Source organism: Spinacia oleracea, chromosome 6 (assembly GCF_020520425.1).
Source record: "Spinacia oleracea cultivar Varoflay chromosome 6, BTI_SOV_V1, whole genome shotgun sequence".
NCBI classification, from domain to species: domain Eukaryota; kingdom Viridiplantae; phylum Streptophyta; class Magnoliopsida; order Caryophyllales; family Amaranthaceae; genus Spinacia; species Spinacia oleracea.
In genome coordinates this window covers 30,110,506-30,128,266 of record NC_079492.1, presented here as the reverse complement: position 1 = coordinate 30,128,266, position 17,761 = coordinate 30,110,506, and the positions used below count along the sequence as shown (strand labels likewise).

At 35.4% G+C, this 17,761-nt stretch overlaps 1 protein-coding gene and 1 long non-coding RNA gene across 4 annotated transcripts; both read right to left on the bottom strand.

Moving 5' to 3' along the window:
• Positions 1-1,672: 1,672 nt before the first annotated feature.
• Positions 1,673-8,300, bottom strand: LOC130463973 (uncharacterized). 3 transcript variants are annotated; one of them, XR_008924247.1, is made up of 5 exons: positions 5,355-8,300; positions 4,899-4,962; positions 3,090-4,147; positions 2,537-2,596; positions 1,673-1,999 (listed from the first exon to the last, which is right to left on the bottom strand). It is a non-coding gene; the product is annotated as an uncharacterized lncRNA (long non-coding RNA). The 3 variants fall into 3 exon arrangements; XR_008924246.1 differs by lacking the exon at positions 2,537-2,596 and having other exon boundaries at positions 5,355-8,299; XR_008924248.1 differs by lacking the exon at positions 2,537-2,596 and having other exon boundaries at positions 3,090-3,253; positions 5,355-8,293.
• A 7,789-nt stretch (positions 8,301-16,089) lies between these two features.
• On the bottom strand, positions 16,090-16,485 carry LOC110787703 (leucine-rich repeat protein 1-like). Its single transcript, XM_021992343.2, has one exon. The coding sequence runs from the start codon at positions 16,483-16,485 to the stop codon at positions 16,090-16,092; it is 396 nt and encodes a 131-aa protein (XP_021848035.2).
• Between the last annotated feature and the right edge of the window lie 1,276 nt (positions 16,486-17,761).

Below are 17,761 nucleotides of genomic sequence, written 5' to 3'. Positions count from 1 at the left end.
CGAACAGGTAGTGAAAATGGAGTTCAAGGAGATTCCAGTTTTGTGCGGTCGAATTCCCTCTGTCATTCGGTCGCACAAAACGGATTTTTGAGGCAGAATGTCCCAAGATTGTAAAACGACCGCACAACCCTGGTAATTCGACAGCACAAGTTTTGTTCGACCGCACAATCTATGTTGTTCGACCGCACAACCTATGTTGTTCGACCGCACAAAATTTGTGCGCCCAAACGGCTTTCCTTGTTCGACCAAATGGAGTAGCGAAGGAGACTTGAGCCAAAGGATTCCCATTCGACCGAACGGTGTTTTATGTTCGGTCGCACAAGACGAAGAAAACTTTCTTCGCTGACCTCGCTCGCACAAGAATGAAAACGATCGAACAAACTCAATTACTTTCGGTCGCACAGTGGGTACGTGCGACCAAATCGCTGCGCGGGCTGCTCTTTTTCGAACTTTGGCTTCTATTTGAGGAAACTTATAGATAGATTTTTCGATTTATTTTAGAGAGGAGAATTTTAGATGATAATTAGAGATTCTAAAAGTAGATTTTCAGCAATTCTAGAGAGAGAAACTCTCCTCCATTCAAGCTTCAATTTGTAATCCTTCTTAACTCTTCTTCAATTTTGCAATTCAATTCTTAGTTTCTTAATTCTTGCTCTTGCTTTGTTGTTGATTGTTCTTCAATTCCTTAATTTCTTGAATTCTTGATTTCATTGATTGAAGTTACTTTGATTCTTAATTCCTAGTTGATTGTGCAATTGAATTCTAAAATTCTCTTCTCTTACTCCTTCAATTTCATGCTTGCTAGCTTAGAATTAATGGATCGCTTAATTCCTAGAATGACTAGTGAGTAAAATTAGGTTAGGGATAGGGGAGAACCTAGGGGCTTAATTAGGGGAAATTGTTGGTTGATTGTTGGTTGATTCATGTGATTAAATATGATTTGATGATAGGATATCCATGCTAGTTGAGTGGTAGTTGCAAATGCTATTCGATTAGAGTCACGTGGAACCATAGGATAGGTTTGGCAAGAGATTGTGGGCCTATCTTGTGTGATCAAATGGCGGTGCCTATTATATGCTAGTTAGTTTAATCTAGGATTAGTCTTCCGTGGATTAGACGCTTAGCGTTCCCTATCCGAGAGGTGGCGGGTTCGTCTTTAGATGTCATTTGCCTAATCACCATTTCGTTGCATGATCACCATTGCAAAATAGTTGAATTCATTTCCCCCGGTTTCCCTAGCCTATCCCCGACTCCCTAACGTTTCCCTTTCTTGATTCAATTTAGCATAATTCTTCGTTTTTTGATTCTTAATAGTGACAATTCAAAACCAAATCCTTGTTCGAACTAGATTGACTTTAAAACTCATTAACCACCGTTTCTTTGGGACGATCCCTTTGCTTACCGCTAGCCGGTTGTTGAGTGGTTTTATAAATATTGTTTGCATAGGTTGTTTTCTATCAACGACGGAAAATACGCCTATCATTAACATCTTCCTTTAGGTGCTTAGTTTTCGTTCGCGGGACTCGATTACAGACGCACAAAAGAGTCGAGACTTGTATTTATATTGTGTATATACTTTGTTCCCTTATATGAATTCATATCATTTTATGGGGTATACACAATCAAAATTTAACTTTCAACTAAAGTACAACAAACCAAAGAGGGTCGAATATTGAAAAAATTGCATTAATAATTAACATATTATAGAATACAGAGTATGAGTCTTGTATGGATTTGTTCAAATAATGGGAACAAAAAATAACAACCATACAATATAACATTATATAATAAACTATCACAACGGACTTCCTACCGATATTGTTTTACATTAAACATATTGAACAATTTATCGACGTTTCTCTAGCTTTCAAAGAATTTTCGTCATTTCTCTTTACTTGTAAGTTTAGAGCTTCTAGTATAATCTCCGTGGAACATGGGATACAACTTACTGCATAATTTATCTTCTCTCTATTATGCAGCTAGAACTTCCTGAAGTGACCTGAAATAGTCATTCTAGAGATGGTTATGTCTTTTAAGAACATAATAAATAATCGGGAAATTTTAGACTCCAAAATTTCATCAATTTAACATTGACATGTTCCACAAAAATAGGTTTTAATTAGGACAACAAAACAAACTTATAATTCAAGTGAAAACATTTGTGAAATAAACTGCCCAAAGTATCTTGATAAGATTCCTCACTAGAGTGATAAAGTAAATAAGGGGCATAAGGTTTAATATGCAACAAGCATCTTCTTCGATCTGCCTAAAACATAACAAAATTTTGGTTTGACTACAAGATATTTAGAGTACTATTATGAGCAGGGGATTTAAGCCCCGCAAAAGCTCTAATCAACAGTACTAATTTTGACATGTTACTACAATTTTGAACTCTGGATTATTCAAGTAACGACAGACCACAATAATGGCTTACATCCTCAAGCCCTAAATTGCCACATGAAACTAGAATTACAAAAAGGGTACTTTCTCAACAACCAAACAATTTCAATCAAGTAAATAAGTGAAAGTAACTCACTCTTTCCATCAAAGAGTAGTTGGTATCATTCAAGAGTTCCATGAGATATTTAAAGAAACCCTATAGACAACAACATTGTTAGACACTCACATAGAATTCTCGTGAGCACAACACTAAAGATATCAAAATAAACTTTTAAAAGTTTGATTTTTCAGACAAACGATTTATATGATATTTTCCAAGTTTTACAAGCTATAATTTACCAGAAAGTTTAATTAAATGGATAGCTGACATAATCTGACTATAAAAGCATTTCTAATAACATTTTACCATTAGATTTGAGGTGACAGACATGTTCAGTAATTGTATTTAATGCTTGATTTTGCTAAAAGGAGTTCTGTTATTTTCATTTGTATTCAATGCTTGATTTTGCTAAGAGACTCATGATTATCATTATTATCCAAAACAAAAAGTATATATACACAAGGCTTATGCAGACAAACTAACCAAGAAAATGCATACACACCAGACCAAAAGATAAATAAGGAATCTAAACGAGGGAGTATCATTGTGTCAAGAAACAACAGTTGCTTATTAAAAGAATGGAGCAAACCTTATAAAGAAAACAAAGGCTGTCCATCTTCATAGAGAATATTGTTTTCGCTGCTGCATAATTCAAAATTCCATCTTTCTTTGCTTTTGTAGCGTCTACTTGTAAACCAATCAACCAACAAGTTTGAGCCTGATTGTACCCTGGATGCTTGATTTTGAGTACACCTTGAGTTGAAAAACATGTCACTGGGTTAGGAATGACAGCCAATAACATTTCATGACTAACGCGTGCCTGTTGCACAAGAAATTGGCTATTGTACTAGTAGTAATTGATGCATGCACAGTCACTTCTTAATTTCTCTCTCACCCCCCACCTTAAATGTTTGTTCAAATAATTATTACATTGAACTGAGTTTCTCATGAAAAAATATTGTTATTTTGGGTAGAGACCATAGGGATACAACCCATTTAAAACACTCTGCAGTCGGAAACAACCTAATCACTGACTAAACCAGAAGAATTTCAATGTTTTCCTGTTCAAACTATGCTTAGTCCATGAATGCCAAGAATGAGTTATAGTTTCCCAGAATGCGATGTTGTTTGTTTTGTAAGGAAATCAAGTGGCAGCGCACTGAAGGCAAATGCAGCTCGCAAGGATCTAGATCAAATTGTATGTGCTAACTGCAATGGTATCAACAAGTTCAATCAAGCGACAAATAAATAACTAATAATATCACCTTTATATCATGATTTTCGCCTCTTACATACATTATTAGTTGCATCTTTGAATTAACTTACTGTAGACCAAAATGCGGAGGTAATATTCTGTAACGCCCCGACCTCTAATTCAATTATTAAAGCATAATTAGCAGCGGAATTAACCTGATTTGGTCGGGACATTACCTGTCGTAACTCCCTCTTGGGAATTACAAGGAAACCATCAATCATAAGCTATTAAAACTCCAAATTAATATAATAATCCTTTATATTTTCAAAATAAAAGTACATAAATTTACTAAAAGTCTTTAATTAAATTATTAAAACATTAAGCATAAACTAGGTGACATTGTTAATGTGAAATTCCTCGCCACTAATCGTTTCCATCGTTCCCAGCAGTACCTAAAACAGAAAACAAAAACGGTGAGCCGAAGACTCAGTAACGACTATCCTAGCAACGTAAATTCATTTCAATTCATTTTATTTAATAAAACAAGGAGAATAGAATATAGTAAAACATTTTATAAAGTCCTTTATTTAATTCATTCATAACTTTAAGGTGCACATGCTATCCGTGGCAAGTATGACATGGTGGAACGTCTTCCACGATGGACCGTTGTCCATAAAACATGGGGCCTTGGCCCGGAAACATGAGAGCCTTGGCTCAATGGGTGGATGCCCCATGGGTACATGCATGACCGAGAATCGTAACCTGTGAACATATACTGCCAAACGGACTAGGTCTTTCACTTTCATTTATCATGTTTCGTTTAATTTTACATTTTAGCCTTTTTACTTCAGTTGAAGTAACATAAATCCTTTAGATCATGAGATCATGATAAAACATCATTTAGATCCTGGGATCAATAAAATATAAATTCTTTCATGGCATTGCATAAACATCATTTCTTTCATGGTTTTCTTATAAACATAATTTTACAAGAATTTCAATCAATCATATTTTAAGAATAATTCCATCAAATCATATTATAATAAAATATTCAATCATATTATAAATAATTCAATCAAATCATATTTCATTTCCCGCAATTCATAAAACATGTCAAAACATTCAGTTCATAAATCAATCATAACGTTGTAATTTCATAATCGCATTTATAAGGGAATTGCGGGTACTAGTAATAGCCGTTACCTCACTTCCACGATTTTGCTAAGGATTTTCCTTGGTTCGTTCGTCCTGAGCTCCGAGTCCAATTCTTACAAAATATTAAATCGTTGAATTAGTATTAAGACGATAAATAATCAAAAATCGACATTTTATAAATAAAATAAAATTTATAAGTAATGAGTTTATAAATAAATAATTTTTTAATAAAAATATAATTTCATAATTAAAAGAAAATATTATTAATTGAAATTTTAACCGTAATATATATTTATTTCATAAACCGATTTTCATGAAAACATTATTTAAATTCCGTTTTTATTAATTCAAGCTAGTAATTTATTTTAGTAAAATCGATATTCGATAATTAAACCTGAAAGATAATAACAATTTATTAGTAAATAATTATATCATAGCAATTTATTAAAACATGGAAATTAGTAATTTAGAAAATCTGAAATAACCATTTAATTTTTAACTTACCAAAGGCCCAAGTGGAAAAATGGCCCAATCTTTAAATTGGGTTTGAGGGAAGGAAATCAAAGTTTCACTTGAAACTGATTTCTGGAATTTTGGGAAAGGAAGCACAAGACAGGGGAAGGCAGGGGAGGAAAGGAAAAGGGAGAGGAAGGGAAGACGGGCGGTGGTCTACGACTGGTGGTGCGACGCAGCAGTATAGAAGGGAAAGCCGCAGGCATGGCGGCACCGACGCCGACGCACGAGGAGAGTGAAGGTAGGGAGAAGGCGGGGGGGCAGGGGATCGAGTTGAGTGAGAGAGAGAGGAGGCGAGGGTGCAAGGGTGCAAGGGTGAAGGTGGTGGATTTGAGAGGAGGTCGGTGGTTGAGGGTGGCAGCGAGAATGGTTGGGGGGAGTTAGTGGTTGCGGCACGGTGGTGCGGCGAGGGAAAGAAAGAAAAAGGTAGGCAGGGGAGGGGAGCAGGGGGTGCGACAGAGGAGTCAGCAGGGGAGAGTACCCGGTGGGCTGCGGTGGTGGTGTTGGGTGGTCGAGTGGTGCTGGAGTGGTTGAGGTGGTGTTTGACGGAGGTGGTAGTGGTGGTAGTCGGTGGTTGTTGGCGGTGGTGGGTTTGAATCACAGAAGAACAAAAGGGGAGTGAAATTGGTTGTTGTTTTGATTTTTGATGTTGAATTTCAATTAGGAAATAGAAACTGAATTTGTATCCATGTAGAGTGAATGGGAAGGAATGAACATGGACTGAATTGAGGGAAAGAGAGGAAGGAAGGAAAATGTTTCCTCTTGCTTTGTACGTGGAGAGCAAGGGAAAAGGAGAAGGAAGAAAATTTATTCACTCATTTGCACGTGGAGAGCAAGCAGAAAAAGAGAAAAGGGGATTTTGGCTCTTTTAAGGGCAATTTCATAATTTCACATTATTTGGCCAAAAATTTCAGAAGTTGTTGCTATTTTTGAAACTTACTAAAAATATAAATGTTTAATTAAAATAATTCTTTATAAAAATTATCGTTAACGAAAAAAATAAATAAATTTTCGTTTATAAATTTATCGTTTAAAGTAAATCGTAAAAACGATTAAAATAACGAAATTCGATTATTCGTAATTATTTAAAACGAAATCAAGCTAATAAATATTTTTAATTTTAATAAATCACGTTTAAAATTTTCGAGGTATTACATATTCCCATAATAATCTTAATTTATTGAAATAGGAATTGAGTTTTTAGATATTTTTCGGCACTATTCTTATGTGTTAAATATCAGTGGAGATTATTGTAAGAATATGACTCCAAAGTTCATATGTTAAATCAATTTTGAGAATAATATAAAAAGAATTGTCTAGAAGTTCCAATTTATCCATGTTAATATTTCCTTCTGATATATTCATCCTACTGTCATAAACATTAGTTGATCAGGACTAGAAGAAACACGCATGGATGAGGAGGGATAATTGAAACTAAAAACCAATTGCAAAATTCATCAAAGTAAGCTACAATAATATAAGGAGAAAAAGGTATTATCCAAAACAACACGCTTGATCTAGCACTGCAGGGCAATAGAAAATGTACGTAATTGAGAATTTCTCAACATTGACAGTAGTATCTTATCCATAAGATGATTTTCTATCATAATGGCAAACCAATAAAGAAGGTCAAGGTCTCTAGTCCATAAAAGAATAAAACATAGACACTACAAAAGTTATTCCATAAAATTCCTATTACTCCTAACCACCCAGCATAAAAAACTTCACTAATTGAACAATCATCAAATTATTAAAGTTGCTTCACTTAACGTTTCAATTACATATAATCTGAATAAGAAGATAATTTCAATCAACATTAGAATACGAATTGAAATAAAACACGAAACTTGAAAGAAATAAAGAAGACTTACAAACCAGATTTAAGAGATAATAATTAATTTATCATAAACTATAAACAACCAGAATCAAGTTAATGATAAACAATATACCCTAAATGAATTGTAATCCAGATAACAAAACACCTTAAAATCAAAATACCCAAATTAAAAAAATTAGCCAAAAAACCCCCAAATTTACCTCTAAATACTTCACCCAAATTCATATATAACACGTAATTGAACAAAAAAAATAAGCAACAAACTGAACTGGTTAGACGATGACGAGGGTTTAAAATTTTGAAGAGCCGAGGAAAGGGTCGACTACCCCGTCTCTTCTCCATCTCCACCAACTGATGATTATGCTTGAGTTAATTCCATTTCCAGAAAAAACCTTAATAACACAATGATAAATGAAAAAATTTAGATGAGTGAATTTAACAAATCCAATAAATTACCCAAATAAAAAAGAAACAAATCATGTTAAATAATGGATTAAAACCCTATAATTGAACAATAGATCTGCGAAGAGGAAGGAAAAAAACGAAGTTATAAACATTATCGATTTCGCAAATTAACGGCAGAATACACAAAATAATTAGTTACATCTGTAAGGTAAACTTCAAGCATCAAAAACCCAAAGATCCCCCGATCTGTTGATGAAATCAATTGATGGATCTTTGATATTTCAAGAACATGGATTGATAGAGAGTGAAATTCAATAGTGGGAGGCTAGGTTTCAGTTATTAGATAGTAGCATGAGGCCGGTGGGAGACTGGAGTGGGTTTTTCCCCCAAATTTTGTGAAGCATAACATTAGTCTACCACGTGCCTTATCATATGCCTCGTGTCTCGACGCTTTTACCTGTCGACAATAAGGGAAGACGACAAAGCGCGTCGAGAAAACACGCGGATCAAAACTTTCTCCAGGCTGTACCTTCCGCGTCGAGCTCATGGCGTCCAGAAATAGCGGGTTTTGTAGTAGTGTTTGGTGTTTATTGGGATTTGCTAGTTGTTGTGAGATTATGTCCTTGCTTGAGATGGGTGTATGAGCATGTTAGTTGTACTGAGTTTTGTCTTTCTTGTTTGTTTCCTTGTTCCAAACACCAAGGAAAAATTTGGATTCATGTGCTATAGTTGTTCCCCTAGATAGGCATTGAGCACGGAGCCCTTGACACCGGAAACACTCCCTTTGACACGAGAAAGCGCCCATTTTTCATGTGAACTCTAGAATTTATTATAGTGGGTGTTGAGCCTCATTTATATTCACCTAGTTGTCATCGTGACCATCGAGAACCTTGGTAGGAAATCATAAACATAATGCAACTCTAGACTCTTGAACTACACCATGATCATTGGGTGGGAACTGTTTGTAGTAGTGCGCAATACTCCCTAGACTAACTTGTAATCAGCCATATGCTCATGATTTTGTAGAGTAAGAAAGACCTTTTCTTGACATGGCTATACTAGGTGGAATCCCTCCTTCCTAGTCCTATTCCTTAGTATAGATTACCCTGCTTGTGCAAACAACCTAATCAACGGTTGTGTTTGAAGTGAAGTGTGCTAGTCATTAAATGTGCCTTGCTAGTGTAGAAAACTCTTTGTTCCCTCAAAGTTTGACCCCATGCTTACGCCTGGTGTACGGTAATTGTTCTAGTGTCATAGAATTGTATCAATAGGACTAGCTAAATTGTATTATTTGGTGATTTCTCTAGGTATTTAACGACATACTTAGATTGCACCAGTAACGTTTAGGGATTCGTGTTCAAGACTAGGCTAAGAATAAGAGAAGAAGTACAATAACTAGAAGTGTTACATTATTTGAAAGAATATCATAAATACAAAGAGGATTAAAGAATAAGTGGGAATTTGTAATTTTTTGGAGGTGAAGAATGGGTCTACTTATAGTTAAAACTGGGTCTATGAAAGATGAAATTCATGCGATCACTCAAACACTTATGGTATAGATATAAAATTCTAGCACTTGCAAAGTGGCGCGAAAATTGAATAGATTTTCTAGCGCTACCCACTAATAGATTTTCAATTAAAAACGTTAATTAGCCTAGGATACGTCGTAATATCACAAGCTATTGCAAGTAATATAAAATGATTGTACTTTACTCAATCCTATGACACTACAATGAATATAGCGGACAAGAGTTTAAGGGTTCAAACTCTCGGAGATGAAGCGTTTTATAGACTAGCTACAAGCATAAAACTACTAGTACCCTTAATTCAAATAAGCAATGGTTAATTGGGTTTTTTTCTCACAACTTGTCACTAATTGAAAAAACTGTGTAATATATATGAAGGGATAGGACTAGAGAAGAGACATTCTTCCTAGTATATCCATGGAAAATAAAAGTCTCTCCTAATCCACCCATATATGAACACAAGGAGAATTACTTGTTAATATAGGGGGCATTGTGAACTAACATAAACAATTGCACCCGGTGGCCACGGTGTGCTACAAAGACTCTAAAGTTGTGTTTCTGATTTTCTATCTAGGTTCCCGGTGGTCAAGGTTACACAAAGATAAATAGAAAGGAGGCTCAACACACAATATAGTCATTCTCTTAGAGTTGACAAGAAGAACATGAGTTTTTTTGTGTGAAAGGGAGCGTTTCCGGTGTCACCGACTCCGTGCTCAATGCCTATGTAGGAGAACAAATATAGTCGATGAATAAAATTTTCCTTGGGGTTTGGAACAAGGAAATAAGAAAGAAAGACCAACTTAAGTCCATCTAACACGCTCATACACCGATCCAAAGCAAAGACATAATACTACAACAGCTAACAAAGGCCAACATACACCAACATTACATACAAGTAAAGGGAGAGGGAGTTTTCATGCCATAATTATACTATGGGTCACCCAACCTCTAGGCCTAAGGTAACTACTCACACATAGTAGAGCTTAAACCTAGAATATCTAAGAATCCCATACATTAAAACATGACTTTCTATTTTGGGTAAAGAAACTCAACCTAAAAAGATGAATTTTAATATGAACACCAAGAACATATATACCAAATTGGGTAAAGAAATTCAACCTCAAATTATGACTAAAAATTCAGAACACATAAATGTAGGGGGTAAATTTTCGGCCACGTTTCCGAAAATGTTTTTGTATGTAAATTTAACGGCTTAGAAAAATATTTTGGTAAATTGTTAAGTACATAGAATTCGGGCTAATTATCAAGAATCGTGAATACAAAAGTTGGCATAATTTGTTACAAATCCCACCCTTAAGAGGAAATAACTTCAAGAATCATAATTAGTGGTGTTTTAGCTTGTACATTAGAAAATCGAAATAGTAATTTGAAAGGCCTCTAAGACTTTGATCATTTGTGCTTCAAAGAGTCGTCACCAAACATTTTAAAGTCTGTTTAGAAAAAAAAATGACTAGCAGATAAAGCATTGGAATTGAAACAGATTAGAGATTCGAGTTCAAGAACGAAAAACTTATTTCGAATCGGCTAAGGCCTAAGTAAATTCAATGCTAGAATCATTTTCGTGCAAATAATCCTAGAATGAATCTAGTTGAGGAGAGTGAGCATGAATTTAAAATTAGAACGTTGTATTCTAGAATGGTGATTATTTCTAACTAGTCAAGATTAACCGGAACCTAGTCTGGTTGTCCAAAGTTATCTTATTAGTTGTTATGGGATTGTTGTATGTCTTGTATTTAGCATAGAAATGGTGATAAAATCAAGCATAAGCAAACATCAAAAAATAGTAAATAAGTGCATAAAAATGATTATACACTACCTAGAAGGACTAGGTGTAACTGAATGAATTGTAAGTGCAGAATTGAAATAAAGCGACTCAATAAGCATATTAAAGCATAAATAATCAAAATTGCATTAGGAATTGAAAAGTGCTAATTTAAAGGCTTAAAATACAAAGGAGAAAGAATGTTCAAGACATATTTTCCTTGAATGCTTTAAAGTTGTATGATAATCTAACTTCAAAGTTAGGTTGCTCACTTTAAAGTGTCATGATTTTGAGTTTGAAATTGGAAATTGAAGTTGAAAATTGTCTATTGAATGCAGGACTTGAAATTATAACTTGAAATTAAGAGGCCTTATTTTTAAAAGGAGGGATGATTCAAGTATGCATGAAAAACCCTAACTTTTACGTGCTCCAAATGTTGAAAAGTTTTAGTTAAAAGTGAGGTTGCTCTCATTTAAACATCCTTGAACATTGTATTTGAAAGTTGAACATGAAACTTGAACTTCATGAGTTGTAGGTTGAAGATGGGTCTGCACATTTTCAAACATCCTTAAACTTTTAAAATTGTATTTTGAAGTTTAAATTGAGTCATGATTGTTGTAAAAGATATTTTTCAAGAGTGAAATCTCTTATACTTGTCATATTTTTGAAAAGTTTTTTCGATAATAAAAACATAGAAACTGTAATTAAGAAGATAATGGAAAATCATTCGAAGGGAAATTCAAGAGTGAAGTCCCTCCAAAGATTGCTCTTTTTCGTACAGCATGCTCTAGTTCATGTGAGTTATGAAGTCACATGAACATCCTTCGAATTTTAATAAGAATGTAAAATTTGAATGCAAAGAAAGGCATAAGATTAGGTTAAAGTCTCAAAAGCTAACCTAGGTCTTCTTGGTTGAAGCTTCTTTGCTTGAGCTTAAATTCCAAAGACTTCAATTTGAGATTTTTATGATTGAATTTTGTATTTGAAGAATTGTATTTTTGTATCAGTATGAGAGTATATTTTGGCAGAGTTTAGCTATTGGAAGATCCTCCAAAATCTCCTCCATTTTTGCCTAAAAATGGGTAGGGAAATGAGGTTGGTGCCTCTGCTGAGCAGGTGCGTGAAAATCAAATGGCAGTGCTAGAAAAAAGTGGCGTTGACCATGTGTGCGCTTAGAATATTATAGCGTTGGCCAAATGAGGGGCAGATTTGGTTGTGCTGAGTCATTGACAGCTCATAATCAGTGTCGTATTTGGCTGGGAATCAAACTGTAGGGCCATAATTTTATGGCACTGATTTTTTTGCGCTGGAATATTGCGGTGCTTGTGTGCCAAGCGCTAGAAATTTTTAGCGCTAGTGTTTGCTTTCCAAGGGATTCTAGATTTTCTGGTTTTATTTCGAATTTTTATCTCATTTACAATTTTATCTCTTCAATGATACTAGTTGTAGTGCAACTCTTATCTTTTTTCTCAAGGATAAATTGTAATACAACATAATCACTTGACAATCTATCTTATATGGTTATTGTTCTGGGCAGCGGTTAAACATGGCAGTTACTATACATAGAAGTTACTAAAAATGGAAATATGGGTTTTGGGATTACGCCAGTCAGTCACAGGTCGTCCGTCGCATACTTAGGAAAAGCGTGGACAAGCAGTGTTTGGTTTTATCATCGAACTCACTTCTTCAGGCCTAGGGACAAATGTAGACATCTATAGTTAGTGTAACACCCTAATAATTCCTTGGTTTTATAAAACCATTTTCCAACTTAAAATAAAGGAATTACTAAAGCATTACCGCCACCGTGATAACGGTTAAGGCTATTACCAGAATTACGCAGCGGAATTAAATGTCAACTAACTTTTAAAAACCATAATTAATAAAATATCGAGGCCTCCTACAATTTGGAACCATAATGGCCCAAAACCCAAAGTATAAGTAATTCAAATATTTCAAACATAATTAAAATAAAGTTAAATAAAATAGTTTCAAAAGACGAAAACATGCAACTCTCTCAATCATCCCAAGCCACATGATTTCGATCGTACTTCATCTACCAACCTGCTATATTATTCTACTCCCCAACAATGCAAGTGCAAATGATGGATCATCATAGGGTCATTAAGGCAAAGGCCATGACCGGAAACACACAAAGCACGTAGTCAGCAAAAGCTGAGTACTTACAAGCATAGAGTAATGAAACTAAAGCATGCATCACTCACTGAATACTAATCAACATGCAAAATCCATATAATAACAAATCAAACAATCATGAGATACAAGACTCGACTCTTGACTCGACTCTTGACTCACAATTTAATTAGAATAAGCTTCGAACGGGCCAAATGAATAATCCACAAAGGGAAAAAGGTGATGGGAGCCAACCATACACCAAATATAATAATAATAAAATCGGGCCATACCGAGTGTCGGGCCATACCGACGGAATTCCTGCGCATAATATAAACGAAACAACGTCTTGTATCATTAGTAGGAGTACGAGTTTTCCGGCAAGACTCCCCCCATTGTTCATACTCAAGGTATATACGTTCCAAGAGTTTTGAAGCTTGTTCTGGTTGCACTTTACGTTTATTAATATTTTATTAAAGGCGAACTCAAGACTCGACCACATTCATACATACAATTAATAAACGACAACCAAAACAATCTTATTTTAATGCTTTAAGACTTGTGATCAACCAAGCAAGACACTTGTGATATTACTACCATGTTCCTCCTCACCAAAGTGAGACTCCACATCATGCATATTAACACGAGGGTTGTGCCCTTGCACGACAAATCCTAATTCATTTCATACATAATATTCCCAACTGAACCCTACATGTGCGGTGGCTTACGTGAGCTAACCCTTCACATGTGGTAAAATAAATAGTACAACGAGGTACAAATAAATGGCTCAAAGTATGCTAGACATTCCGTACAATAGCATACAAATAATTAATCCATCCCTTGCATGTGAATTGAACCATACATGCATAAATATTGAACAACATGATTGACAATGAAATCCATACTCATAATAATTTCAACATGCTTGTTCAACAATTAATTCAATAAATCCAACATCACAAAACACATGCTCGTTCACCAAAATAAACATGATTTCACATAATGTAATTCACATCATCAACAATCATGTAATGTCATTGACAAAAAAGGTGTGGTCGCCCTAGACTTGTACGTACCTTGAATACCTAAGCGTAGGGGCCACTTTGCAATAACGAGCACTCAACTAGAAATCACCTCCTATCATCAAAATAATGAAACTTAAATTATTTCCATGTTCATTAAATTTCCAGCAACTTTATAAAAATTAAAACTTCCTTTAGACTTTAGAATTCAATCGTTTTTCAATAATAAAGTCGTATCAATTTGCAAAAATCAATCCCTAGTACAAAAACATACTTTTTCCGCCTTAAAAATCAATAAAAATCAACACTTTAAACCTTTATTCAAATCTGAAAATATAATTGATTATCATAATTAAAATCATCACTTAATTATGCTAATCAATTGACTCATTAGGTCGAGGTTAAAACCCTAACTTGAAAATCCCAATAACACTAGTTTAATATCATAAAAATCCATGCTTTATTAAATAAACAAATCTGAAAATTCATTCTTTAATAATTAAAACAAACCTAATGAATCACAACACACAAATCCTCAAACAACCGGTTCCCAGCATTTTAATTACTCAAAATAATATTAATATAATAATTTAAAATACGGAATTTAAATAGAATAGGTAAGGAAGAAGAGAATTATACCAATCCGGCCTATAGCACGGAACAACCACGAATTAATTGTGATTGGGCGAAAAAGAAATCGAATACGAACACACACACACACACACACAAACGTGCGTGTGCGCAGCAAGGGCGACGAGCGCGAGCGAGGAGAGGGGGACACAGCAGGGTCGCGCGCGCGCTGGCTGGGCGCAGCGCGAGGGAGAGAGCGAGTGAGCAGCGTTGTGCGCGAGGGCACGAGCGAGAGAGATGGGCGAGCGGTGCAGCGCTGTGCGCGAGGGCACGAGCGAGAGGGAGGCAGCATGTGCAGCGCTGTGCGCGAGGGCACGGGCGAGAGAGGGGCAGCAGGTGAGCACGAGTGCACGAGCGAGAGAGGAGAGGCTAGGGCGAGGGAAGGCACGAGGGCACGAGGCCGTGCGGGCGTGCGGGCGCAGCACGAGGGCACGAGCCTTGAGGGCGTGCGGGTGCCGAGCAAAAGAGAGAGGAGAGATGGAGTGAGGGGCAAGCAAAGCAAAAGGGGGCTTTATGAAATTTTAGGGGTTCATTTAATGATGGGGGAGTCTATTTATAGGCTCCCTACACTACAAGAAAAAAGGGCTTTCGTGGTGATTATTTTGTCCTTTAGTAGCGAATATATTCTCTACGAAAACATTCCCTATCAATTAGCTATTCCACGCGGTAGCCACCGTTGCCATAGCCTTTAGTAGCGATTAGTACATTCAATGGGGTAGACCAAAACAATCGATACGAAATACTATGTATAATAGTATCGATTATTATAACGATTATAATCGCTATATTTCCTAATTTCACATACCAAATACATTAGTTTTAGCGGAAAAAGAATCGATGCAATAGGTAGTTATAGTAGCGAATGCAATAGACGCTATTAGATACCTATCGTATCGATTATTATCACTACTATAGGTTACTTATTGTTGCAAATTTAAGTGATACTATTAATTTCGTAATTGATACATTTGCTAAAATAACAATCCAAATTAACAGTCTATAACGGCGATTATAATCGCTACAAAATGGATCATACTATAATTTAGTTTTACAATGGCTTGTCAAAAGCTACCGCTATCAAGCATATTGTCAATTATAATTATACATGAGTATAAATTTAAAATCACAAATAATTATAAGATAAAAAATAATATTATAAATAAATAACTCATACAGAGTAAGTTATAAGTCATTACATAGGTGATATATAATTGTCTAATAGTCTTACAAACTTAAAAAAATGTTATCTAGTAATCTGCAGATGACAAGATAAATAACTAATTAACTACTACAATGCAACAACGAAACAACTAATATAGTATAACTCGACAACGTCATGTGCTTCCCCAAATAAGTCCGACTTTACCGTTTGCCAAATAGAGTTATCTGCAAGTCAAAAGAATGTACGATAATTAGTATCACTAGTATGGAAATCTAGAATTTTCAGGAAAGAGATGTTGAAGATTGATGATGGGACTGTTCCAGTCAACTTATTATCGCCTAATGCAAGAACAGGGAGGTTCGTAAGTTTCCCTATGCTAACAGGGATCCTTCCAACTTTGTTTCTGGAAGCATAGATCTCAACCAGAGATGACAGGTTCCCTATAGATGAAGGGATGGTTCCTGTCAAGTTGTTTTTGGATAATAAAAGATATTGCAGATGTGACAAGAAACCAATCTCAGTAGGGAGCCCTCCAACCAATCTGTTATTAAAGATGCCCAGGTGAATAAGACTAGAGCAACTAGAAATATTCCGGGATTTGGCCAGATAAATTGTTCCTTGACACATCTAACTCGTGAAGACCCTTTAAAGTTTCCAACGTTTGAGGAATGGCGCCTTGGAAAAAGTTGCCCTCCAATTTTAGGGAATCTAAAAGCACACAGGTGGTATGTACCCTGAAAGTTGGTTTTCAGTTAAATCTAATTCAACTAAACTATGGAGCTTACCTATTCCCTGTGGAATTACACCAGAGATTTGATTCCTCCAAGCACCTATGAACTGCAAATCTGCTAGGTTTTCTATGCAATTTGGAAACTGCCCAGCAATGTTATTCAGCTGAAATCCTAGAAATGAAAGCATTGTAAAATTGCAGACAGCTCTAGGAAATTTTCCTGGGTCATGGTTCAATTATTTGATTCCAGCTGGTTCTTTGATTCTTTTGGTGGCATCACATCCATTGGGATGTGAGGCCTGTGGGGTGGACGTAACAGTTCTACGAACTGTACAACAACAACAACAACAACAACAACAACAACAACAGTTCTACAAACTGTGACACAGTTTTTTCCGGAATTGCTTTCACAATTTTCGAGCTTAGTAAGGATCCAATCAGGTGATCCAATCCAGGAAATTAACAATTTAGAAACCATTTAGAAACTGGCATCTCATTAACAGATAGACGATAACAGTTATAGCTTATTCATTCCCGTTCACATTATTTAGATTGACTATGCATATCCTCCAGGGAGAGCATTCCTTTGACTTCCCTAAAACACGCCAGTTGGACAACTGACAACCAAAAATTTTGTAAACGATTTATAATGTGAAACTCAAAAGGGAAAAAAAAAATCATAGGTGAAATAGATAAGGTCTTCATACCCTCTTTGAATAGATAAGTTATCATGATGTAGAGAAAGTAGATACGCTCTTCATATTCTCTTTAAATAAAGGATTTTCTATAGCACATCTGAAACTGGCTTTAGATATGTCCTACACATGTTAACTCTTATTTAAATATCAAGATATTTTCACTATGATACTTCCATTATGAGTTTACTATCTTGAACAATTGAACACAATCTAGGCTGACAATAAAGTATGTATTGATCTTCTCATTTACCTTCCTTCAGGGATGTTCCCTTGTGATTCTTAACCATGAGGATATCTATTTTGGAGAGGAAAGTTCGACACCCATTTTACAGATGGAGTACCTAGCTAAACATATTGATTAAAGATGAACCATTGGCAACTGGTCTGGCAACTGATGTCCATGGACAGGTATGATATGGTTTTTTTTTTTTAGGGAAAAACAGTCTGATTGTCTAGTGAATTTGCAAAAATTTCA